The sequence below is a fragment of the Lampetra fluviatilis genome, chromosome 38, assembly GCF_964198595.1.
Source record: "Lampetra fluviatilis chromosome 38, kcLamFluv1.1, whole genome shotgun sequence".
NCBI lineage: Eukaryota > Metazoa > Chordata > Hyperoartia > Petromyzontiformes > Petromyzontidae > Lampetra > Lampetra fluviatilis.
The window spans coordinates 10,734,388-10,761,838 of record NC_136312.1 but is presented as its reverse complement, the minus strand read 5'-3'; the positions used below and the strand labels follow the sequence as shown (position 1 = coordinate 10,761,838).

General features: G+C 39.4%; 1 protein-coding gene across 1 annotated transcript in view; it reads left to right on the top strand.

The window, feature by feature from the left end:
* LOC144945732 (CD109 antigen-like) overlaps window positions 1–27,451 on the top strand; it is a 46,558-nt gene that overhangs the window by 7,623 nt on the left and 11,484 nt on the right. Inside the window, exons 4-23 of the mRNA XM_078874303.1 lie at window positions 264–497; window positions 1,237–1,365; window positions 4,277–4,313; window positions 6,118–6,193; window positions 6,574–6,661; window positions 10,392–10,506; window positions 12,511–12,617; window positions 13,620–13,850; window positions 14,014–14,115; window positions 15,671–15,736; window positions 17,986–18,159; window positions 18,599–18,748; window positions 19,123–19,176; window positions 19,377–19,422; window positions 20,674–20,782; window positions 22,056–22,173; window positions 23,564–23,677; window positions 23,857–24,072; window positions 25,831–25,966; window positions 26,863–27,039. Coding sequence (XP_078730429.1) covers window positions 264–497; window positions 1,237–1,365; window positions 4,277–4,313; window positions 6,118–6,193; window positions 6,574–6,661; window positions 10,392–10,506; window positions 12,511–12,617; window positions 13,620–13,850; window positions 14,014–14,115; window positions 15,671–15,736; window positions 17,986–18,159; window positions 18,599–18,748; window positions 19,123–19,176; window positions 19,377–19,422; window positions 20,674–20,782; window positions 22,056–22,173; window positions 23,564–23,677; window positions 23,857–24,072; window positions 25,831–25,966; window positions 26,863–27,039 — 2,479 coding nt within the window. The remainder of the gene's footprint in view (window positions 1–263; window positions 498–1,236; window positions 1,366–4,276; window positions 4,314–6,117; window positions 6,194–6,573; window positions 6,662–10,391; window positions 10,507–12,510; window positions 12,618–13,619; window positions 13,851–14,013; window positions 14,116–15,670; window positions 15,737–17,985; window positions 18,160–18,598; window positions 18,749–19,122; window positions 19,177–19,376; window positions 19,423–20,673; window positions 20,783–22,055; window positions 22,174–23,563; window positions 23,678–23,856; window positions 24,073–25,830; window positions 25,967–26,862; window positions 27,040–27,451) is intronic.

The window sequence follows — 27,451 nt, the reverse complement described above, 5'->3', positions numbered from 1 at the left end:
ATAGCATGTGGAGTCCTTCACCCAGCAGTGAACTGCATTGACAAAGCCTCTAATAAATATATCGTATTGTTTTCAAATAATGAGAGAACTTTAATCCTGAAACATTTGAAAGTGTGCTGATTCTCACATATGCATCACCTTTCCGATTGTGCTTGTATGCAACCAAAGAAACACATTTCATCCAATGTACGTTTGGAATGCATTTCTTTGCTACTCACCACGATCTGCCTTCCTGAATTCATAGTGATTGTCTGTCTATGTAGGAGGACCTCGGTATGGTGCAGAACAACTATTGGACGTGGATGAGCCTGATGGGCAAATCAGGAGATCAAGAGATATTTTCCACTAGTGTGGGATATTACCATAATGTAGACGTGAACTTAATTGTGCTGTTTGCCAATTACTACCATGCGCCTGGTAAGACAGTGCGATTCAGTGTCTTCGGTGTCTACAGAAACAAGTTGCCTTACCTGGAACCCTTCAACATCTCTCTCACGGTATGTTCATTCAGAGTCTCGTGACTAACTTCACAGGCATCTACAGATCATGCATTTACTATGAATAAAGATAGACTGTTTTCCATATATCAAATGTACCTGACCTTGTCAGATGTTGAAAGCTAAGCATACAATGTGTTATAGGATGCAGGGCTACGTGGTAGACCACAGAGGACAGTTAAACAAAATGTTGTACTGTACTATGGTCCCATGTCTATGCTCTGCAGACTTCAACCCACACTGACCAACATGAAGTATAGAGAAATAACCCCCATAACTTTCACGGCGTGGGGAGGCCCTCATCTAGCAATAGATTGATAAAGGGCTGTAAAACATAAACAGCTTGAAAATCAAGCAGTAAATAAAACACAATGTTCACACGCTGAAGTGCCACAAAGTGCACACACACAAGATGTAGTCCCCGCAGTCTTGCTGTCTGGCCCATCTGCAGTAGTCGACTGAAGATGGAGATAGTAACGCTTAAATAGCCATAGCACCTTCGTGATATCTTTTTTTACAATAGGAACAGCATGAATACCATAATTTATTTATTATCTTGCTTTTAAGGGGTGTACACGTATAAAGATAAATTCATGAAGATCGTGATGTTGATTATATACTGAAGGATCATGAATAATATCTGAATATCAAAACATTCACGTTGACTTAAAACAACAAAATTGCCCAATACTGTGTATGGTTTCACTTGGTTATTCGTAATGATTTTGCTGGTCTGTAGAATCCAAATGGAGTCCTGATGGAGACCTGGCAGAATGTACGAGAAGAGAGCGGAGTAGTGTCACTACATTACCCACTCTCTGCCCAGGCAACACTGGGAAGATGGTATATACATGTGGAGGCAGGATCGGTAAGTAATGGACCACATAGACTTCTGCTTTTAATTTAAAATGTAGCTGTGATGATTAATAAACTGTGGACTTGTCAAATGCAGTAAAACGGTGAGCATTTCATAACACAGCATGGTCAGCATTGATGACTTGAGTAAACGGTGATCATGAATTGGAATTGGTGCTCAAACACAAACAACTCAGAGCATTCATCAATAACACTGCCTTCAAAGGAACATATAGGCATATCGTTATACATGTTAAATGTATTTTTCCTGTATGGCAGTGTTATTGACAATCATGTGGAGATGTTTTCTCTATATATACATGATAATAACTATTAAACACCCAAGGATATCATATGTAAGGGTAAGCTATTGCATGCTTATGCCATTGTCTAAATTCCACATTTAAGATAAATTATATACCAGGGGTGGCTAATCAGTGGCTTTAAAACTGCATGTGGTTTCCAGGCAGATTAATTGCAGCAAGTTAAAGACGCAGCTCATTTATTACTTAATTTGATAGGTAAAATCTGCAAAAGTGGGAATGACTTGAGGCACTTGTTCCACGGTGGCGAGATGTTAGCTGCCTTGCCTGGTAGCAGGAGGTCGTGGGTTCGATCCCAACCCTGATGCTTGTATATTTGGAGTTTGTGTGTCTCTCTGCGTGTGGTAGCATGGATTTTTCTCCGGGCCCTCCGGTTTTGCCCCCACATTTAGAAACATATGATTAGAGTATTTGGCTACTATAAATGTCACATGATAAGCTATCATATTTGGCTAGGTCACTTAAGAAAAAGGCTATATAGCTCAGTGGGCCTTACCTGGTCAAATAAAACAAAGTTTTAAAAGTTGTTTATTTTCTGGCAGCAGAGACAGAGTTGCGTACTCCCAGAAACCTCCCGCATATTTTTTTTTATCTATGGCCAACCAGCCCAAGGGAACATGCTCCATGACCACCTCACGTGACCATGCCACGTGATGTGTCTTTTGGTTCTCAGCCATATTAAGATTTTGGTATGCTGGTCAAGATGCTTGGCAACTCTGGTATATACTATCAACATCATCCGTCATGGTCTATTCATTGCTAGATGAAGGCCTTGCCATGGCTGTCATTCCCCATAATCCCACAAAGCAACACTCGCATCTCATTCCTGCACATGAAGTGATCTTATTACTCCATCTCCTTGGTCGTTTTCTCAGGTCTATTCCGACCTTTGGCTGCCATTCTGTCACCATTCTCATTTATTGGCCCGTCTAGGGATGTGTCCTTTCCAAGCCCACTTACTTTCCTAAACATTTCATTAGAAGCATCCATCGCCTCATGCTTGGCACAATTTTGACCTTTTCCAGTTTTCCAGTTCACACGTTGCTGACCCATGTCATAATTAGCAATATGCACTGAATAAAAATGGCATATTTAGGCATATTGGCTTTTATCCAAGTCAGCTTTCTAAATGAACTTCATCCGGCTCTTTTTGACGTGTTTATTTCATCAGTATACTGGCAGTCCCCGTGTTCCTGGAAACCCCGTCGGACCCTATTTTTCCATAGACAGTAGAAACAGTAGAAATGTCACTTTCTGATGGGTTTTTTTCAGACATATTTAACAGGGTCTTAGGTAAAATTCCATAAAAACACTTGAAAATAACAAAAGCTCCACACCAAGTCATGTCGGAATCAGACTGATTATTAAAATGTGTTCGGAGTCATGTCGGATGATGCGTCATAAATAAAGTTTCTGCATCGTAAATCGATCCATGGTGGCGTTTTATAAATGTCTTAAATGTAGATCGTCATAAATCAGAGACTGCCTGAAAACTGTAAATCAATATAAATATTCTTAGGTTTTTTCGGTAAAGTCACGTAGGAAATAAATCGAAATTAATAAAAGTAAAATAAAAATAAAATAAAAATCACGACGTTTCGGAGGCAACACAAGCTTCCGTCTTCAGGTGGAACCGTCACAGCACGTTTGTTGTAATCAAGTAAATGAGAGATTCCAAGGAATACTACCCCGTATATATACTGGTTGAGGGGGGGCAGGGCCGGCCCACTTTTATTATTGTGGTAAGGTGCGGCTTGAGACTACGGCTAGTCTACATAACAAAGGACTGAGTCTTTATTATGGTAAGGTGACAGTAACTCAAGAACAGTTGTCTGTCAAATTAAATGGTCCAAATATGTGTCGTTAAATCTTTTTTGCATGGTTAATCACATCTAAACAATGATTACTCAGTTTGTAACCATCATCACGATGTGATTAACCATGCAAAAAAGATTTAACTACACATATTTGGACCATCTTATTTGACAGACAATTATTCTTGAGTTACTGTCACCTTACCATAATAAAGGCTCAGTCCTTTGTTATGTAGACTAGCCGTAGTCTCAAGCCGCACCTTACCATAATAATTAAAGGGGGCCGGCCCTGGCCCACCCCCCCCCCTCAACCAGTATATATACGGGGTAGTATCCCTTGGAATCTCTCATTTACTTGATTACAGCAAACGTGCTGTGACGGTTCCACCTGAAGACGGAAGCTTGTGTTGCCTCCGAAACGTCGTGATTTTTATTTTATTTTTATTTTACTTTTATAAATTTTTATTTTTTACCTACGTGACTTTACCGAAAAAACCAAAGAATATGAATACTTGCAGTCACGAAAGCTTCAAATCTAGAATCAATATAAATGTTATTGCTTTGAAAGAGTGCTTGATTCATAGCTAGAAGTATGCAAATTCAAATAAGCGATCTCGGATTGATGAAATAAGTATCACTTCATGAAACTAACTTGTAATGCCAACAGCAGATATGTGTGTGCCACCTTATCGTGTTTTATAAGTACTCGTTGAATAATACATTGATTTCTGACTAAGATAAATAATACAAACTTCTTGATTAACTGAATGTTTTTGTCTTTTTTAAGGACAATTATAATTACTATTTCTATGTTGAAAACTATGGTGAGTATTTACTATGCTCTTCTAGTTGTCGTAATGCAATAGCATGCGTTCAAGCCATGTCACTTAATACATTGTATATATCTGTACAGTAGTAAAATGTCATTCCAAATTGTGTCTATGAAGGGTGTCTTAACTGCACAACTTACGATTCAGAAGGGCCCCCTATTCACGGTAGCAGGTAATCCGTGAGCAATGTAAGCAGTTTTGCACTCAATTCTGATACTTTTGTCAACACAGGATGAAAATAGTTACACATCGTCATTAACACTGATTTATATTACACTTACAAAATTGTTTAATGCTCACCTTAGCATTCTTATGAATATACACAGTATGAATATGTTTCCATTACTGATCTGACACATTTTTCATGTGTTTAATTTCCAAAAGTCAAAATTTAAAAATATTCACAAAAGTATTTTATAGATCTTAATATTGAGCCTTGGGACGAAACTTAATTGCGCATAAGCTGGATGTTGCTGGACTGAAAATGGACTTTAAATGGACCTTAACGCTATTTCATAAAGATGGCTCATAGCCTCCATCACATTGATGTATAGATATACAAATGACTAACATACTGAACGAGCCACCACCTTGACATGGTAAAGAATCTTGAAAGCTTTGAAGACATGAGCTTCATTTGATGGGGGCACCATACCAGTCAGGTACTTGGCAAGAGGTGAGATAAAATAAGCTGCTATCTCCAACCCACTGACCAACGTGGTGAAGTATGGACAAACCCCGATTGACAAACCTAAACCTTGGCAATATTGGAGTATGCTCCATGTTGCTTAATAGCTCTAACATCTATATATATAAAAGGGAAATTTGTGATGTGTCTGTTCAAAAAGATTAGCGTACTTCCCGACATGCAACAAACTTGAAATATGCCATGTGGGTACTTTCCAAACTGTACACCATGCAAAAATTATAAAAATATTTTTTTGGGGGGGGGCGCAATAATGCATATATTTGCACAGCAAGTGAGCTGTGACGTTACATCTGTCATGCATGTGACCCGTGTGCGGAAGCGTAACGGAGGGTGCCTGCTGATCGCGGGTAAAGTGAAATGCAAATGTGTTGCAGGTCTAAGGCGTTCTTCGCGCAGCATTGCTTTATTATTTCAGTCGTTTACTGCCGTACGCACCCTGAAAGTTGTGTGTCTGCTGCAAGTGCGTGTATGTGTACCTATGGACGCGCGCGCGTGTGTGTGTGGTGAGCAGTAGTGTAGTAAGCGCGCTGCGCTATGAACCCGGCGACCCGAGTTCGGCTCACGGCCACCACCGGTGACGATTATTTGAACTGGTCCTGGGCCTCCCCTAGGTCGACTCAGCCTCAAACGAGTAACTGGTGTGGTGTGTGAACATCGCCACTGGGGAGACAAAGGCGGCCGGGCGTGGTGAATGCAAGTCCCGGGCGAAGCCGGGTAGTAAAGCTAGTATCTGATGTACACTCTTTAGGCAAATGCATGTGTGTCATACCGCTTTCTTACATAATTACAAATAATTAGTGTGAATTCATATTATGTGGGTCTTTTGGTAAAGTCGCGTAGATAGGTTCAAGAAAATAAAATAAAAAATACGACGTTTCGATCGCAACACAAGCGTTAGTCATCAGGAAGAAAAAAGAGGATATGAATTCCTGCAGTCACGAAAGCTTTTAAGTCAAGAATGAGTGTAAACATTTTTTTGTAATACATTTCATTTGCAGTGTTGTTTTTAATCAAGTGACATCAGGAATCTTTATAAAAGAAAGGCTAAAGGGTTCATGCTTACAGATGTGCTGTCATTTGAATCCCCAGATCATGTGTTCATTGATGTTGCATCCTACTTCTATCTTGATGGAAATGAAGATGTCTCTGGATTTATATCGGCATGGTATGTGAGTTATAAAGACACAACTTTCTGAGTTTATATATTTTTTTTATTTAAAATGCCGTCCAGTTTATAAAGATATTTTAACGTATCTTATTCCATTTTATCGATATTGCAAGATGAAAAATATATATTATGATACACATCAAATCCATCGCTGGATGAAAGGCTCTCCTTGCTGTGTCGGTCATTGAAGATGTTTTCCATACTTCACAATGCTGGGTGGCAGGTGAGAGGGAAGGCAGATCTGGTTGTGATAACATGTACTATTTGTATCCACAATGTTATACCTTGCAAAGTAATTGTGTGAGTTTGGATAGGCTTTCCACAGCTTTAAATATGTTAATGTTTCTCAGTAACATAAAGTGTGTGATGGCATGCAGGTACCAGGGCAAGGCTGTTGAAGGCACAGCAACAGTCACCATACATCCAGAAAATAACCCCGCAGACATCATAACGCAACATATTAATGTAAGTGAATCATAACTGATACATTCATGTAGACCTTTTGAGCATACTGTATTCAGATTATTCTCTACATCTCTCATTATATTATGTTGAGTCGCTGTCTTCAGTGAATTTTTTTAAAGTGTGAATATAGGGTGATTGTGATCTTATAAGGCAAGAATCAAATTACTTCTGGTTTAACTAGATCCATATTCAATTTGCATATCATGGTTGAGATTCGAAGATATTTTTCAACATACAATTAATAACATGCATTAAATACATCCTTTGAGGCACATAACTTTGCTTCAAAGTGGACTTGACACAATTTGCATTTGTAAGAAAAATGCACTGCATCTCAATTTGCACCACGTACCACAAATTTTATAATGTTCCTTTCTACCACTGATGATCAATTTATAAAATTACAGGTTTTACAATATATAATATTCATTTCCACAGCTTCAGAACATAACTACTTATTTCCAACAACAAATTATGCTGCTTCTCAATCTTTCTTAGCATTAATCAATCCTGGCTCACTTAAGTGTAGTGATGCAGATCGGAGACAGTCATACTTGGAGGCACTTCTTTATTTAACAAGCACTATCGGAATATATACACACCCTACGTGAGTGCACACTATTATTATTAAGACCGTCTATTGTCGATGGCACTACTTAGTTAGAACAGTTGGTAGGCAGTCTGACTAACAGCACCCCGGGATGGTGAAGACGGAGACGACGAGGAGATGGTGATAACTTCCAGCAACAGCACCGAGCTCCCGCTTGGGGCCCCCTCTTATACTCCCAGCGTGGCCATGCTCCGCCCCGACTACGCCCCCCTTCTGGAACCTACTAGCGGGTTCCCGGGGCTTCCCAATGGGCCCCTTCTGTGACCTTTCCCCGAGATGTCCCCCTCTCTGTCGTGGCGTGCTGACTTGGGTACTGCCGTACACCGCAGTTACCATTTTCCGCCAGCAGCCAGCGCTATACCACTACATAAGCCTTACCTAACACTTTCTTAAACATCTTTCTTTAAACTACACATACAGGCCTCAACCCATTTGGGAAATACCATTGACAAGCTAGAGCTGTCTGCCGAGTTTGTTTCATATACCCCAGATTTAATTCCTATCGGAATCCTTTGTGTGCAAAAGCAGGTATGGCCAGTTCCATTTGGCTATATTACACCCAATGGTCGAATCTTCCAACCCTTGGCAGGTCAGTTCAATCACACCTCCGGCGACAAAATCTAGCAATGTCATTGCCACAATAACTCTGATATAGGTGAGTTCACACTCAAACTACAGTTCAAATCAAAATGATACTCAATAACTGTTACAATATAATAACCACATCCCAGCTCTCCTAAATAAAACATGCATACGTAAATATGCATAATTTAGATATAGCATTATACAAGGTATAGCACAAGAGGTATCCAGGCACATTGCAAGTGCTGGAACACAAAAGAGAGAGGTCCAATTTTCCATAATCCCTGGCATAGTTGGCAACTGCTGTTCATGCCACAGATATTCTAAGCATGCTCCAAGAATCTACCTGGACTGCTTGTCGCACAGATTAACTATGGATATGTCCTAGAGTGTCCCAACAGTGATGGCTGAGGTATCAGCGACTCCCCTCCAGTGCTCAATCTCTCCCAGGTCCTAACCCAAGTCAATCAATTTAATTATGAGGGGTTGTGTTCACTACATTTCCCTATAAATAAAAAGTCCAAGTTTCTTTATCTGTACTGGTTTTTTCACCCAAATGTAGTTGCTTTTCACGCAAAGTTCACGCAAAGTTCATAAAGGAAGTTCTACAAAAAGAATGAGTTATAGTGGCCCGGATCATCATGAATAAATTATTTAGAAGTATTTGAGGAAGTATGCCCAGAAATATAGTTTGAAATACCCTTCATATTTTAAAACAAGTATTGTACAGTAATCTTCAGCTGCAACAGGATTCAGATGAGTTAAATTTATGTTTCAGTGACTTATTTTAACACACATTGGGAGTGATTTTTTTTCTCAATAGCATTGGTTTAATTCAAGAAACCTTTGGACCAGTTTGGATATTCAGTGTCTCATCAGCAGAGTCGGGTTTGCTTAAACCAAGGCTGGCGAACTTCCAGATGTTTATAGTTCGACGCAAAACTGCATAAACACACAACACAAGATAATAATTAGCATCGTTGTGGAGAATATAAATAACAATGAAATACCCAGATAATACGTCTCCTTCATATATCTCTCTCCACATAAAATAAGACTTCGTTGAATAAATAAATAAACTACTCCCTGCTTATGAGACACTGTCGAATCTGGTCCAGAGATATGCAGATGTTAAATCAATGTTGCTGACAAAAATCAGTTCGAGAAGGCTGTGTGGCCAATGGTATGCGTAATAAGTACTTGCATTGTTTGTGGAGGGACAGTCTACTTGTTTAAGCTGTTTATTATATTCTCCACAACCAGCTTGTTTGCCTAGGACGGAAGCTGTAATATTTACGAATATATTGAGCAGAGTATAATTGTATCTTGTGTCAATTTAATGGCAGTGAATATTGCACAAAAGTATGTCATCAAACACTTCACTGCATTTCACTGTAGCACTGTATTAATGGCAGTGATTCTTGCACAAAACGACGTCATAAAACACCTCACTTCACGTCACTGTAGCACTGTATATAACTGACCTTCAATTTGTTCAAATTCACTGCTCTGATACTTTATTCTCTTCTGCTTTTGGTCGCTGGGGTTGAAATAAATTGGAATTCGATACAATATCTGGAAAATCACCGAGAAATGTATATTTTACCATAATGTAGAAGCATAAATTAGACTTACCGTTTGTCTCAAGTGCTGAAGAAATAAATAAAGACACCACATCCACTTTGTTGCTGCGTAGAATTATTTATTAGATTCACTTGAAATAAAGAAACGTCAAACTTAAAGCGAATTTGCGAAAAAATATATATTTTCGCTCGACCTTCTGCGTGAATGTAAAAATCCACCTGCTTATGAATATTAATGACGGAGGGGAGGTGGCGGTGCGGCATGTGGCGTGACGTCACCCGCGATACACACAAACAGACATTCTTGGCTCATTATAGTAGTAATGACACGAACGATTCTATTAGGTTACAATAGTCAAGGGAATGTATCAAGGCAGCAGCCATGGAGTCAACATTGGGGGGGGACAAAATCTTCCAGGGGGTCTAGGGGCCCCCCCTCCAGAAAAAAATCCAAATTTGAAAACAAATTTCCTGCCTAAAATATTAAAAAATTCACTAACACTTGGGATGGACTTTTTTTTTTTACAATAATGTCAAATAGTGTATTGTATTACATTGCTCTGTTTTATTTTTTTTTAATTATTTTTCCTTTTCTTGTTTCATTGTATGTAATGACAGAGATTAGGGATTAAGAAAGTACAACCATAACCACAATCATTTAAACATAAATCTATGCATTGTTACATGAAGATAAGTCCAGATATTGTGGCCAAGGTTGAGCGAATTGTTGTTTTTATTTACATAGCATAGAATTTTATTTTTATATTGTTTATAGCAATATATTGGGAGGGACATTTTGAGCATATTTGAATATATATTATAATTACGGCCTTGGAATGTATGACTAAATTAGGAATTGAAAAATTCTCACTATTATAAGGAACATTTAACTGTTAACCAATATAATTACTGGTGATAAGCCATCCTCTTGAGATGTAAATTCACTCTCTTACAGCTTGTTGGAGATGGATACTTTATGTTTCGTCGCAGTGAGCTTATGAAGATGATTCCTGAGGGTACAGAAGACTTTTATTTTTTGATCTCTGTTCAGATCACTGACAACGCATCAGGTATTTCTGCCTCCTTGGTTTTCAAATGATGACATATGGTTAAATTTCATTAAAGTTCGTAAATTTAGAGCATTCTCTTATATTTGAAAATGTGTATTGTTTTTGTATTAAATAGTGACTCGCAATGCCAGGTGACCAAAGTTTATATTGGAACAAAATTATTCAGCTACAAAAATATACGTATATACTGTAATGAAAATGTTTCTCAGTTAAATATAAAGTATTGTGGATTGCCACTGACAGATGGTACAATAATATAACTTGCATTTATGTAGCATTCTTCTTGCAGAGCATCCTGAGCCCCTTACATTATAATTCATAAAAAAATAAATTGACCAACCAATCGAGCTCCAAAATAAGCTACCTCAAACACACATGTTCTTAAATTAGATGTTTTTTTTTACATTTCTGGTATTACTTGGAATAGAGATCCAGAGCCAGGAAGCAAAACAACTAAAGGCCTTTGATCCTTCTAATCTGCTTGTAGGAACTACCAAGAGGTCAGCATTCAATGATCTCAAGGTCCAACTTGAGACAAAATGTATCAGCAGTCCCTGTAAAAGTAAAGGCCCACTACCGTGTATGCATGTATGTGCAGGGGAAGGAATACAAACTAAACACAAAACGCAGTTATAAAGAAATTAGTTTTTGATCTAGATTTAAAAGTCCATAGCTCCAGTGGATTCCTAATATCGGAAGGAAGTGCGTTCCAAACAGCCGCAGAAGCGCATCTGAAAGCGCGAGATGCAGTGACCATCTTTGTTTGATGGTTAGCCAAAAGCCGCTTCGAGGATGACCGAAGTTCGTGTGATGGTTTATGCTACTTGACGAGATCAGCAAGGTATTATGGTTCATTTGTGGAAAACACTTTGTGTGTAATGAGCACGACCTTATAAAATGAGTGCGACCATAGTGGGCCTTATACGTGCAAGATATTGTTGATGGTTGCTCCATGTTTTTATTTGTGAAGTTTGACAGTTTTTTCATTTTTTTTCATTTTGTGTGACAGCCTTTTTTAGCGAGCATTCGTAGTTTAATTCTATAATTTGTAAATAATTATACGTCATTTGAAAGCTATGTTATTAATGAAAAAAGCTGAAATGAAAAAACAGTTCTAAATATATACATGATTTATTTGGATCAATTGCACCTTTATCATAAACATTAAATTGCTATCTCCCTCCTAGCTCTTCTGAATATATCTTTCTCCTATGGTTTCTATCTGAACCAAACTTTCCTCTATCCACTATAGCCCATATCAATACATCTCATATATTTCTCGTTTATTTGATCTCATTTGAATGTATAATATCTCATCTGTTTTATGCTGTAACTTGTCTTTAAGAATGCAACCCTCTCCTAACATCTCTCATATATCATTGGAGTGCACATCCGAATATCACCCTTACATCTTCTCTGAATTAATCTCTTAATGTATGTTATGTTACGTCTAATTGCATGTATATCCTATCATATCTCTTTTATCTGAATGCATCACTTTTCATCTCTTGTTTCTCATCACAAAGCATCTCTCCTGTCATATCTTAGATCACATGAGAACGTATTCACCTTGTCTCAAGATTTTTGTATCACTACAATCCATCTGTATCTCTTGCATCGCTCTCTATATCTGTATCTTGTCTGTATCTTTTTCTCATATCACCACTTTCTGCATATTGCTTCTCTCACAACTTTTCTACCCTGTTTGAATTTCTCTTTCATTTCACGACATTACCGTATTTGTTTTATCTGCATCTGCATTATCTCATTTTGCTAAATAACTTTATTTTGATTCTTCTATGTCATTTAAATTTCATGTTTGGATTTGGCTGGATACTTAATTATGTGTTTGGTATTTGACAGTACTGTATAGTAAAGAGTGCTGTGTGGTATCATCCCTATTTTCAAATTAATTTAAATATATGTTCAATAAAGGGATTATGATATAGTAGTTGTCCTGGCACCATGTGTGTTAAATGTTGCAATTGTCTTTTGATTTTTTAGGCAGGAGATTTGAGAGCAACCACTGGATTTACTTTCTAAAGAACAGAGCATATATTTATTTTTATTGGAATTGGAGGTTCATTCCTGGTATGGACTTTACAGACAAGGTAAGTTTTCAAATACAAAACATTGTTTATATTACTATGTATTTTGTTTTTAGGGGCCGTCCATAAATGACATCACGCACCTAGCGGGGGGTCAGACATTTGTGACGATGTGTGACGAGGGGGGGGGGATTTAAGAAATGTGACGTCACATCAAATTGCACAACTTTGAATAAATATAGACAACACGTTCTACTTAATTAAATATACTTGTAATAAATGTTTTATCCTACAACATCAGAGTGTAAAATGTAAATTCGTGTTCCATAACTTTTTTGTCCATGCTTTTACTCACTTATTAGGAGTGATCGTAAATAATCGTCACTGCTATAACGACAGTAAATAAATTAGAAAATTGGAAGTGTGACTTCTGACACCTATAGTACTTTGCCGACACAGCCGAATAAATAAAGTTGTCATGTGAACAAACTTGCCAGTTTTTATTGCTTCCAACACATCGGTTGAACTATTTTAAAGTGTACAGGTAGTCCCCGACTTACGATGGTCCGACTTACGATATTTCGATCTTACGATGGCGATATGACAAGATTGTTAAATATTTAACATTTCGCGCGGCAGGCAAACGCAGCAGCGTACGAGGTACGATACTGTATGTTGGTACGCTGCCGAGATGTACTGTACGCATATAGTTTATACAGTACGGTACTGTTAATTGCTCTGTTTTGCTAAATTATCACCATTCTTTAAGACTCCTGGGTAGGCGAGGCCATTTTCGACTTACGATGGGGTCATCGTAACGCATCTCCATCGTAAGTCGGGGACTACCTGTATATGGTTTGCCGTCCAGCATAAAAGTGTGCAGTGCAATAGAAATGTGCGTGTTTGTTCACGTGAGAACTTTATTCAGTCGGCTGTGTCGGGTAGAAGAGGGTGTATGACACAACATTGGCATTGTACTAACACGACATGACCAACACATCTATTATGAATCGTAAAAGTCTATGTGTAAAAACATATATAAATGCATACTGTATTTGTTTATAGATCTACATTTACAAATATGATGGGCTGCCATTGACTGCTGAGGAACTGGAGACCAAGCTCATCGTGTTGGTTACACAATACAACTTGTCTGATGCAATGATGAACCCTTCTGATCTCCAAGATAAAACCGAATACTTGCTTCAGACTGAATTAACTTACACAGTACCACCCAACGGAATTGTCCACATACATGTACCAACCTCCCACGAAGCAAACCACCTGACTATTGAGGTATTCGCCTACAATCTTCACAAGCACGCTCACCAAGCACGGTTGTATTTCTCAGAATCATGTTCTCATATTAATGTTCTGTGATGTGTTTTTTGTACTAGTCTTATATTTTCTGTGTCTAAATGCAGAGAGCTTGTGTCTGTGTTTTTTTGTTGTTGCAAAGGTGCACTTTGGTGCAGCCATGAATTCCATGTCAGTGTGGGCAGAGGAACATTTTCAAAATTATTCCATCATTCAGGTCAGAGCTGATGAAACAAGCGTCACGGTAAGTAGTGCATCATTCGCAAAATCCTCCCCACATTCAGTCAAGCAGCCATGGCCCCATTAGTGCAATGCTGTGATGATGCTTTTAGAAACACTAAAAACGAATTGTCATTATTTCTCAAATTTGTGGTTCTGTCTTGGCAAAAATCTAGCCTAAAGCTATTTTAGTTTTTGGCCAAGACAATCTGTTTCATAAAGACTGCCCTGCTATCACAAAGCAATTGCAAGATCTGGATTTTGTTCTGATAAATAATATTCTGCTATCATTCTCAAGTCTCAACTCACAATACAGACAAAAGCTGGGGCTACTTGAGTGAGCATCGTAGTGGGTTGGGCTACCCGAGTAGTGGGTGGAGCTACCTTCTTAGTGGGTGGAGCTACCTGGGTAGTGGGTGGGGCTACCTGGATAGTAGGTGAGGCTATCTAGATAGTGGGTGGAGCTACCTGGGAAGTGGGTGGAGCTACCTGGGAAATGGACGGGGCTACCTGGATGATGGGCGGGGCTACCTGGGTAGTGGGTGGGGCTTCCTGAGAAGTGGACAGCGAGTAGAGGGGTAGATGGAACCAATGAGCAGCTGACGAATGTGTTGAATCTTTTTGAAGCATACATGTCAGTTATAAGGCCGATTTTCATCTTTAATAGAGCACAATTAAACATTGGTTGCCTGTGAGACACATGCGTGTACTGTATCTTGACTTAAAGCTTTCGTAACTGCAATACTTCATATTTGTTGGGTCTTTTGGTAAAGTCACGTCGATAGGTTCAAAGAAAATAACAAAAACTACGACGTTTCAATCGCAACACAAGCGGTCGTCATCAGGAAAATAGGGTTAGCCTCTAAAGGCAAACTGTTTATAAAGGTTTAAAATGGGCGTAGCCCAAGTGTCAGCAGCATGGGCGGGGCATCGAATGTTAATGTAAATGATGGGCAACGACCGCGAAGGTGGTGGGTTTTCACCAATAAAAGGGCTGCCAGGTAAAAATGTGCATGTTAATGTAAGATCGGAGAGCGGCCTCCACGGCGAGCACGCTGAGGTGGCAATGTTAATGTGAGACATAAGCATGTTAATGTGAGAGATTACCATGTTAATGTGAGAGATTAGCATGTTAATGGGAGGTCGGTGAGCCGCCGCCACGTCGAGGTCGGCGCGCGGAGGTGGCTATGTTGGTGTGAGAAATGTAACCTGTTAATGTAAAATCGGATAGCCGAAAATAACAACTAACATCGGAAGATGGCAGGATGGGAACATCACAGCCAGTTATGACTTAAACTGGTTGATAACGTCCTTCCAATGATTGCTAAGTTCGTACCCATCTTCTCGGTTGAAATTGTGTCTGTGTCTGTATATATGGATGGCTTCATGAACGAATATTTGTTGATAGCCAGTGGGTTTGCAAAGCACCTTCGTCTTAGTGAACCTATCTATGCGACTTTACCGAAAGACCCAACGAATATGCGTGTACTGTACTTTAGTTTTATTGTATGATATATTTTAATATCATTTTATTTTGTATTGCATGAGGAACTGTTGGAATGTTTGCTGTGTATCCTCAGGTTGGAAGCCCTGTCACCTTTACAGTACAGAGTACAGACAGCAGCATTTCTGAAGTGTCTTACCAGGTAACATTTTTTACATTTTTACATGACAGCTGTAATATCACCTCGTAGAAATTAACATTGGCACTGTGATACAAAATATAGATCACTTCGGGCCAACAAAATGTTGTTTAGATGACCTACTGCTGTTGGATGCTTCAGTACATAAACACTTAATTGTAGCTTATAAACACATATAGTGTACCAGTTTGTTGAATTCTTGTTGGCTTTTGACATTTGCAACTAGCACCTATTTATGATGGACATCATTAAAATGACAGGCCAATTATACCTAAAACATGAACCAAAGATAAAAGGCATGATGCACGTGTCTATTTAAACCTATGTAAGCCTCTGTTTGTGAATTAAGCCTAAAATTGCCATGTGCTTGCGTGCGTACACCCATTGCCATCGAGGCATTGAGAGGCATTTTAATGCAACAGTAAAATGACAAAGGGCTGCACTTTTTTTCATATATTTCTCTGGTGGAGAGGCATTAATATGCCTTGTGAGATGTATGCCCCACATCACCAGATCTTCATACCTAACTTTGATGATGGACTTTTTCCACCGTGACTTTTTGACGTGACAAGTTCAATGCCATAAAAAAAGGTGTCAGTTTTGTTTCCAGATAAAAGGGTAAAAAACCAATTGTCATATTTTGCTACTGGCAAAGGAGGTTCCAATGAAGTTCAATGCCGTTTAGCCCATGTTCCCTAAAATGGCAAGAGTCACCTTAGTGGATCTCTTGTGGATATGCTCCGTATGCGTTAAACTGGAGAAATGCTTAGGGCTTAGCAGGGCAACATATTCAGATATTCCAGAATTCCAACACGGCAAATTAATCATACCTAACCACTTTATATCAACGTTGAAAATGATAAGCTGATTGAAATAAACAGGAGTCATGAATCTAGATTTGAAGTTTTCATGACTGCAGGGATCCATACTCTTTGGTTCTTTCGGTAAAGTCACATAGGTATAAAATAAATTAAATCACGACGTTTCGGGCGCAACACAAGCGTCCATCATCAGGTGGGACAACCACAGCAAGAAACAATTGCTGAAGTGGGCAACAGGGCTCCCGTGACAAGAGGCTATGTAGGTAAGAGAGGGGGGGAGGAGCCAGGGAGGAGAGATAGAGAGGGGGGTGTGGGGTAGGTGGAGTGGAGTCTTTGCTAGAAGGATTAGGAAACGAGCAAGAACAAAATGCCGGAGGGGGGGTGGGGGAGAAGTGGGCGGGGCTAGGAGTGGGAAGCTGAAGTAGCTAGAGATGCGGAAATGAAGGCAACACCATGAAGCAGTTAAGGTTTTACCTGGTTAATAACATCCTTCCAATGATTGCTCAATTTGTATCCATCTTCTCGGTTGAAGTTATGTCTATGTTTATATATCTGGATGGCTTCATGAACAAACCTTTGATCGTAGCCCGGCGGTTTTCAGAGTACCTTGGTCTCGGAAAAAACAATATCATGAGAGCCCACAGCGTTATAGCAATGGTCAGCCACGGCGGAGGTATTCGTTCCGCCGTGTTTCAGATCTGACTTGTGCTCACGAACACGGTCCGAGATATGTCGTTTCCCCAATGTAACACCCCCCACAGGTGCAACTTAGTTTGTAGACTCCACGATATTGCATGTCAGGAATGACATCCTTGACAGATGGGATTAGATCACGGATTTTTTGTACTGTACTGAATCGGACCTTCAGTACAGTACACAAAATCACCAATGACTGCACCAAACTCGTGAATACATTTGCTTTTGCGCTTAATTAAAAAAAGCTGCATGAAACAGGGGTCCCCGACCGATACCGGTCCGTGGCCTGTTAGGAATTGGGCCGCACAGCATTAGATGAGCGGTGAGTCCGCACGTGGCCTGCCCATTATTTTATTTACCACTTCCGTCCGCGCCTATTTCCCGCACTGCGCACTTGTCTCAGTCACAGTTTTGGTAAGCCCACAAGCTGCTAACCCCTAGCCACAATGAGTAAAAAACAAACGTCGCTGGAGAGCTTCTTTGAAAAGGGGGAAAGATCCAATGATGAACACCCCCTGGTCCGTGAAAAAATTGCCTTCCACGAAACTGGTTTCTGGTGCCAAAAAGATTGGGGACCACTTTTCTGAAAGGATTCTTCATCTGACAGCACAATTGTAATTGTGTGGGGGGGGGGAATACCAACATATCTATAACAATGAACACGTGTTTTAAGAGCATCTCAGGGGTGACCAAGTGAAGAATTATGAAAAGAATAATGACGGATCTTTCCCACAGGTGGCGGCAATGGGCAATGTGTTGGAAGTTGGAGTTGCTCGCTTGCCACAATTCTCGCTGACGCCCTCAGACGCCTGGGGACCTGCTACCTACGTCATAGCCTACTATGGAACAGATGATGGGTACATCATCAATGACGGTGTAGAGCTGATGGTTCAGGAGTTCGTGAATATGGTGAGGCCAAGCACTGCTGGAGAGTAAAGCTGGGATGAGCTGAATAATAATTGTAAACAACTACTTTTTCATGTGGTCGATTAGTAGGGCTGCATTAAAAATGGCTCCCAAAAGGTGGAAAACCCCTGGCAAGCGAGAGCTCGCGTGATGCGGCTAATGATGTCGATGATGTCACTAAGCCCTATCCTTTACTTCCCATCCAGTAGCACAGGTGACTAAAGAGGCGATCTTTTTTTCTAGCTTTTTTTTCTAGCTATTTCCATGCTATCCGATTAGTCGAGTAATTGAATTGATAATGGATGGTGTTATCTGTTAAATGGTTAGACAGCCCAGCTCTACTGGAGAAGGCTGTCTTACTTGTGACACACACAGGAGGTGAGTGAGTGCATACTGTGCATTTTCCCTGTGGTGGATACATTATGCTGTGACCCTTTCACAGGTCGATGTAAAATGGAGCACACAGTCAGCTGTGCCTGGTGAAAACGTGAACCTGGAGGTCACGGCCACAGACCCCGAGTCATTTGTTGGTGTGGTTGCCTTCCAATCTTATTACTTTGGACGAGGCATGAATATGATCTCTGATATCCTGGTAAGATTTCGACCCAACACGATTTATCAACCTTAATAAATGAACCTGCGTGTCATAAATCTGAGCAGACTTATGAGATTCACCGAAGGTGGTGCTCATTAATAGAGGTGTGTAATGATGGATAAACTCATCAATTAAAGTTATGTTTGTATGCTCATGATGCATGCATCATATTGTACTTTTGGGAAGCAATCATTTATGATGTATGTTAATTTTATTCAAACGATATCCTGAAGTTATATTTAGAGAAGGATAATTGACTAAAACTATTATTAACTCTTGAAACAGAACATTTAGGTATGTAAGATGTTTGTGAAATCCAAACAGCAGTCGTTGGTGGTGCGAACTTAATTTTAAATGAATTTCTTCCACAGTCTGCATCTGCTTTGGACTCGAATCCTAAATGGTGGCATGAAAACATGTTTTCGGTAATACAACACTCCCACTGGCTTCTGTACTCTCTGAAATAATGCATTAATATTCGTGAGTGTTCATGACGTATTGACACAGTACAGTTGTACAGTTGTGTCGCCTAGACTAGCATTAATGAGATTCTGCATTTAGCAAAATCCATTACTAGTACTGTAATTACAAATAATTGATACAAGGTTATTAATGTGTTCCACAGGCTGCTGGACTGAATTATGCTACCAATGGACAAATAAAATATTGGGGTGAGTGAAAATATTAGTTTTAGGGTGTGAGTGTTCACTCATTTGCATCTGAGCTAAGATAATCAAATTCACTATAAATGGAATCCAATTATCTTCCAGGATGTCATGACAATGTAGGCTTGTGGCTTGAATCCAGGTGTTATACGATTCAAGTTTAGTACCCTGATTTGGGTATTGGCCTCAGCTGCCAAGTTACCTTTAAAAAATCATGCTTTTGTACCAGCTAGCTATGTTAAAATACTGAAGAGGAGCATCTCGTAGTGACAAGTTAATACATCTTTCATAAATTAAACCTCATGAATTGATACACAGTGCTTTTTCCTGTTGCACATTTAATTATTGTTGGATTTTCAAAATTTAAATGGAACTTTAATAAGTTGAAAGATTGGAATCAATACAATTGTCCAATTGATAGATTTCATCCTGGTAAGATGGCAAACTGCAGCACTGGTGCATCACCTAAAAACACACTGTGAGAAAGGCAAGAGGATACCACCTCAAACCTCCTTTCCTAGGTATGGCTTAAGGACCTGAGGATAGAGTATTGCATTGTGAGGCAAGGAATAGGAGTGGCACCATCGAGTATGAAGTGAGCCTGAGCCATGGACTTGCCAATGGGCAGATAACGTGAGAGTCAAGCTTGTGTGAATCTGTTTTGGTGAACTGCTCGTCGTTACAGGCAAGGACCCTCTGTTTCGGATCCTAATTCGACACAGTAATAATATACGTAACTGAAAATAACCATTGTGGTATTTGTGGAGACTATAAATAACAATGTCTCCTTAATTTATCCACATTAAAAAAGTATATCTTGCAGGGCCCATCAGTCTTAGAGACAGATCTTTTTGAGAGACAAATACTTGAAGGAGACATTGTTGATCTATTTTGTTGTTTATTTTCTCCACAATTACACTCATAATTAACTTGAGAGACAGGATAGATTGCAAGTCTTTTGCATTGTGGTGATACGTACTCAAAATTCAGGGCCCAGTTGGGAAACTGAGAATGTATTCATCCCCACGGCTTAGATGGTGACTGCAGCATTCCCTTTTGCAAACACCTTGATAGCTGTGCTGTGCATTTCCAAACTATCATATTTCTTTTCTACTTTCGACTGCTAATGACCCTAAATTTGTGACGAGCTCAACACCTAAAATTTAGCAAATACAGTGAGCACGTTTGAACATACAATAATAAATATGCTTGTGATTTTTTTTTTATTCTGTATAACACTCATTTTAAACCCTTCAGACAGCAAAAAGGCAAATAAAGATCACTCAAGAAAATTAGAAAAGGATCGTATGCGCAAATCCAACGGAGGGCTCCCAGAGGCCTGGGTTTGGCAGCCTGGTGTAAAAGGGTACGTACACATTTTTATGGCCTATCTTATCACATCATAGGACCTCCCTTGCCAGTATCAAAATAATAAGTACAATAAAACAGTTGTGTTAAGATGTTAAAACACTAAACTGAAACCTTTTGCAAGGAATCATGTCTGCATTAACCACATATACTTGTGGTGAACATGCAAACAAAAAACAGACTTGATTCCTTGTACAATAATTTTAATATTCTGTGAGTTTCATAAAAACTGCCAACAAATATTACTGTAACTTGAATTTTATATTAATACCTTAATTACGGTAGATTTTTGTAGCAATTAAAATATGTTTTTATGATTGGTTCACCAATTGTATCCCAAGTGGGCTATTCAAATCTCCGTGTATATCAAAGATTTAAAATCAGTTCCAAATACTACATATATGTAATGCGGGCGTAAACGACCTCCCGGATGTGACGTCACGGGGGGAGGAGTTACGTCACGTGGGGGAGAGGGTTCAAGTCTAAAAGGGGAGAAACCGGAAGAGAAAGGGGAGTTGTTGGAGACTGGGATAGAGTTAGGCCACGCAGGGCGGAGGTTGGTGGGGTGGCGAGATCGCCACACACACAGAGTAAGGCTCGGCACCATCGGCCAGTGGTGACCGACCCCGGAGAAGCGGGGAGCAGCGGTGAGGCTGCAGTGAGGGCAGCCGGGGGGGCTGCACAAGGAGATCAGCAGCGGGACTGCTACGGAACAGAGAGAGGCTACGGGAGCGACGGCAGCCTCGGGCTGCCAAGCGGAGAGTCTCTGGAAGAGAGCCGTGTGGGAAAAGTATACGAACCCGAATAAAGGACACCAAGACAGACACAGTGGTCGAGTCCTTTATTACATATATACTGAGTCATATCTATGAATAATTTAAAAATATATCAACAGGAATATATATTTTTTATTTCATGTTGACATTAGAGTCTGTAATGATCGATGCATAACAATGTATGTCTATCAAATAGGTCCTCAGAGATGATCTCTATAAAACTAAGTCTCAATCGGTTTTATAAAACATGATTAGTATAATGCACTCATTTGTGATCAGGCTAAGATCATAAAACTCGCTATACACACTATCTTATGGGAACCCAGAATTTGATATAGGTTCACAGAAGTTCTGGCTCATATCAGGTCCCTTCAAACTAATGCACCTATGTGTTACCTGGAGACGAATTAATAAAATGGTGCTTTATTCTGATTTCAATGTGAAGGAAATAATGGGATTCACAGCTTGAAATAATTGCACCCTTTTGTTTTAAAGACCAAACAAGAAGACGACATTCACAGCCGTTGTTCCAAAAGTCAATTCCCGCTGGATGGGCATTGCCTTTTCCGTGTCTAAAACAAGTGGAGTCACTTACGCTTTCACCAGAACGCAGGTACATGAATGTCTAAACAGAATTAATTATATTGGGTTGTTCTACAGAATGTTCATAACAAAACCACTCTTCTCAAGTATTTGAGGGTTTTGAAATTAACCAAAAACAGTGTTGTAGCTTACTGCAGTAGATGTTGGAGGCATTGGTAGAATCTTGAGGATATGGGCCATGTGTTTTCCCTTCGAGGTATGATTTTCTGTCTGTTCCTGCTTCTCCTTGTGGCCAATCACGCTTTCACTCTCTCTTCTTGCCCCCTTCACTGGAACAAACTTCCCCTCCACATCCAGCGGTCACCTCCGCTCACTAGTTTCCACTCCTCACTCTAAACTCACTTCTTTTCCCTCGCTCACCCCACGACCCCCTTAATCTCCTCCTCATAACCACCACCGTTACTTTTCCCTATTCATATTCACATGATACGGCTAACACTCATTCCCCTTCATTCCATCCATTCATCATCATTTACTGTCATAAATGTTGCTTTAACCGCATTCACGCATCACAGATTCTTCACCCATTGCTTCCTCTCATCCATTTTATTCACCTCTTCACCATTCCATTAATACGTTGCACCGCTGTTAATTCCCTATGAAGCACCTTGGTTAAGGCGCCATGTAAGATAAGATTGGAGTCGACCAACAGCATTCTCAGGTGACAGATTTAGGAAGACCACAAAAAGGAAAGAGCAGTCATCGGGTGAATTGAAACAACGTGGGAGGGTTTCAAATGTCGATGAGGTGAAGATCAAACATCTGATTTAAGATGATGAAATGTCTATATAGAGGATATGAATATGTGTGATGAGAAGACAATATTTCAGGGTGCAGAAAAAAAGTGCTGCTTGGAGAAATATAAATTAGGTTTGAGGAAAAGAACAAGTGAAGTGTGATTTATGGCAACAATATTTAGTATGAAAAGGGATGGCTTCCATTATAGTATGAGATCATATAGAAGGAATGTATGGCTATTGAAAAGAATAGACTAATTATACTCTTATTATTTTAAAGAAAATATTCCAAATGGAACCAATAATGTGACATTCATACAGAATGGAGAGCAAATTGAAGTAAATTGAGTTGATAGGGATAGAGGACCTAACTTGCGTGTTGACAGAAAGGAATTTCCACAAACATTTGGGTTAGAATGACGAAATTGCCACTACAGACCACGAGAGATTCTGAGCCAATTAATTCAGGTAATCAGCACTGAAAGGGGAGATTTCACAGAGGAGGAGGAGGGGGTAGAAGTGAGTTGTTGACGATCTGAGGAGATAGAGGAATCAAAACAGAACAAAGCCAGACACAAAACAACCACTTTATATATTGTCAACAATTGATAGTGCATGTTACTACATTTTTTTTGTTAACACCACCAATGTTTCTTGTCGCAGTTTGAAGTGTCTTCTCCACTGCATGTTGCCATAAATGTTCCCAATGTTGCCATTCTTGACGAAGAGTTCATTGTGGAGGTGAAAGTCTTCAACAAGCAACCGGAGATTATCAAGGTAACAGAGGCACCTGCTATATTCCAAACATTGGGGGAATTTAACCCTTTCCATTTTAGTTAAACTTGGTGTGCAGTTTAATCTGAAATCTACTGATTCTGAAGAAAAGGTTTTTTTATTTCAGTCTAAAATAAAATTCGATTTTGTTGAGGTGTTTTTGTTTGTCAATTGTTTTCTAGGTCCTGGCAACGTTGCATGCCAGTGAGACTCACTTCAAAGTTCTTTATCAAACCGATGGGAAGTCTCCATACAAACGTTTTCTGAACGTGCCCAAAAAGGAGTCTGGCACTGTGTCTTTCCCCGTGTCTCTCCTGGTTGCTGGTGAATTCTGTTTCACCGTGGTGGTGTCACACAATAATATCAATTACACTGTGGTGGGATGCACCTTGGGGAAGGTAAGTCTGTGCCCCTTGTCACGCACTTCTGAGACGTGACCACGTGCGTTGTTGCAGGGATTGTGCCTGCATCTTTTTTTTGAATCAGCCGTTAGGGATGACTGCTGAAATGAGGGCTCCATCTAAAGATATAGCGTAATGATTTACTTACATTGACCACTACAAATGTGGTGGAATAATGTTTAACTTTGTATCCACACTGAGCATTCACATTTATTCAAGCTTCAACTGAGCTTAATTGGATGATTAGATGGATGAAAAAGGAGGACATACATCTGCTACTCTATATGGAATGTCCCAAGCAGAGCCAGATTAATGGTTGTATGGTCCTTTGTATAGGGAAGCAGTAATGCAATTCTTGCAATATTTGATTGGTGTGGACCTGTATAAACATTTCTTCATTACAAGGGCAGATATTTATCATGAAATGATTCGCCCCACACATGATTAGATCAATTTCCATGATTCGTTTCAATAATTATTTTGTGCTCAACTTTATCATCTAATATCATTGTTTCACATTTGTACCTGTCCCATTTAATCTCGTAACCTAATACCCCTTTTTGCATATAATGTGCATATTGCCTGTATCAATTGATTATTTTACACATGTTTAGATGCATACTCTTTGGTTCTTTCGGTAAAGTCACGTAGGTAGAAAAATAAAATAAAATGAGATTCCTGCAGTAACGAAAGCTTCAAATCAAGAATGTTTTTAGATGTGTGTATCTTTTGAGTGGAAGAATTATTTTTAGTTGATGATTTTCTTGTATTGCGAGTAAATACCTTCCCAGGACCACATCGCTTGCAACGTTCTCCACTGTAGTCAATCTGGTATCATCACACCAGGTCACAGTATAGAGGTAAACTGCGTATAATTGCAGCTTGAGATAGCAAACCTTAAGTTCACGCATGATGTTGATTTGTATTATTTTATTGCTGCTGTGATATCGCGGAACAATGATACATATTAACATATAAGATCCACAATAATTGTTTTTCTAAGATCATAACATCATGCTTACCCTGCAAATTAAAAACAAAAAAAATTCCTGACCCAATATTCATGAAATAACGAACTAAATACTACGTGTTATGAAGTTAATTAATTTAACGTTTAGCGAATTTGGGCCATGGAGATTTTATTTCATAATTTCTTAGTGTATATAATTGTCATTATTTGGAGTGTAACTGAGAGCATGTGAGTTAAACAATGTTATAGATTGTGAAGGCACAATGATTAGAAGTATTGCGACAGTCTTACATGTTGAATGAAATGCATTTGAATCACTGTCAAGCAATATTTTTATTTGTACTAAAGCACAAGAAGAAGAAGAGAATAAAAATGTGAATAAGTTATTGCAAAGTTATATTGCACTGATATAATTTGTACTCGAATTGTAGATGTTTTGGGTTTACTCTCCAACACACCGGTGTGCTGAACTAGTAATGAATTGACATGTTTTGTTTACATGACAACCCTTACTCATTGGCCGTGTCGGGTGGTGGTAGGTTTAACGACACATTTATATATACGCAATCTAACCCACACACCTCTATTATGGATGATATCACGATCATTTTCATGCTGTGAAATTTAATTTGTCATGTCATATGTCGTAAAGAGATAATATTGGGGCAACTCGAATAATCGTGTGCTGCTGTGGAGATAAAGGTTTGATCCGTTAATGTGTTTGTTTTGCGAATGATAATTGCAATTAGCTTGTGTGTGGATATTCTCTCTTCTGCCCAATATAGCATTCAGGTTTTCCGCAATCTTACTCAGAAAGCGCCATGCTCAAATTGTCACCAGAAGAAGTCACAAAAACGTTCATTTTCAACTTCCCACCCAACGTCGTCAAGGGAAGCAGTTCAGCTTCCTTTTACATCTACGGTATCTCTCTGCTTTGAGTCTCACCTTCTCCCACAGCATTCAAGTTAATGAAATGGAGCCCATTGGTGGTGCTTATAACCTAGCTGCCTTAAAACCATTGCTAGAATACGTTTTTTTATGTTGCAGATAGATGCATCTAATCACTGATGCAGCTTAAGGTTGAACTACATTTATAGCACGGCCAAGTAAATACATGAATAAGAAAAGTAATAAGAAAACACAACCGTCATAGACCACTACACTTAAGACAATTGGTAGCTTCAGGAACTAATAAAATACCACCTACAATGATAACCGTGAAGGTATAGAATACTAAAACACTTACCTCTGTGCACTAAACTAACAGCTACATGTGCGAAACTAAACAATGCTGCTAAATATATATATACACGATATAGGTTCATATTGAAGAAGCAGAGAAGCATATATTTCCAACTAGCATTGCCCGAGCATGTGTATGGGACTTAATTGTGCCGTGCCCTTGCCTAAGGATTCGGCATTAAGTGCAATGACGTCATCATCGCGTCATTTAACTCTGGGGTGACGTCACTGTGGAAGCCACATGCATGTCTTAAGGGACAATGTCACGTGGTAGGGGTTTAAATATAAACCATTGAAAACCAAACTTCCGGATGATTCTACTAATAAAAGGCGAGTCACTCTTCGGGAAGATTTTGCCTCCTATTGCTTTGTATCGGACATTTTTCAAAATGTCAAGGGCAAAATGTTGTGACGGACGACACTTGGGCATTATACTGTGTAGGTAGATTGAGCAAAATAAATCGGGAATAATAAATCACCAAGCAGACAACACCAGTCTCAGCAAGCAAGATTCATTCCTCAAAGCTTCTTGGAATTGGACAGTATCCTCACATATGCATGTGTGAAATGTGCAGGAGATATCATTGGGCCCTCTCTAACTGGGCTCGATCAGCTCCTGCAGATGCCATATGGCTGTGGGGAACAGAACATGATCAACTTTGCACCAGGCATCTACATCCGGAGATATATGGAAGTTACCCAACAGATTACTCAAGAGATTATCGAAAAGTCTTTGACTTATATGACATCAGGTAAGTTTACATGCTTTTTTGCAGCTGACAAAAATGCATTTTTGGTAATTCCATGCGAAATAAATAATTAATATACTTTACCAAACCCAATTTCAATGACATTTCGGGCAGAAATCTGTATTTGGAAAAGAAAGCAACCAAAACTGTTTACGGAAATCCAACCTCCCATTACTCAGATATAAGTAATGGGAGTTGACCTGACATCTTGACTTAGTGTGTGTCTATGTTGAACTTCTTTTGCACCGTACGTAGCCAACCATTCTAATTGGAGGTGCAGGGAAAGGACAACAAACTAAACACACAAAGCACTTGGTGACCACCCAGGTGTTGTAACTTGCCTCATAGCCGATGTAAAAAGGTGAGACAGGTGTAATTTTAAATGTCTTGGAAGATATCTATGGTTTCAACTTAT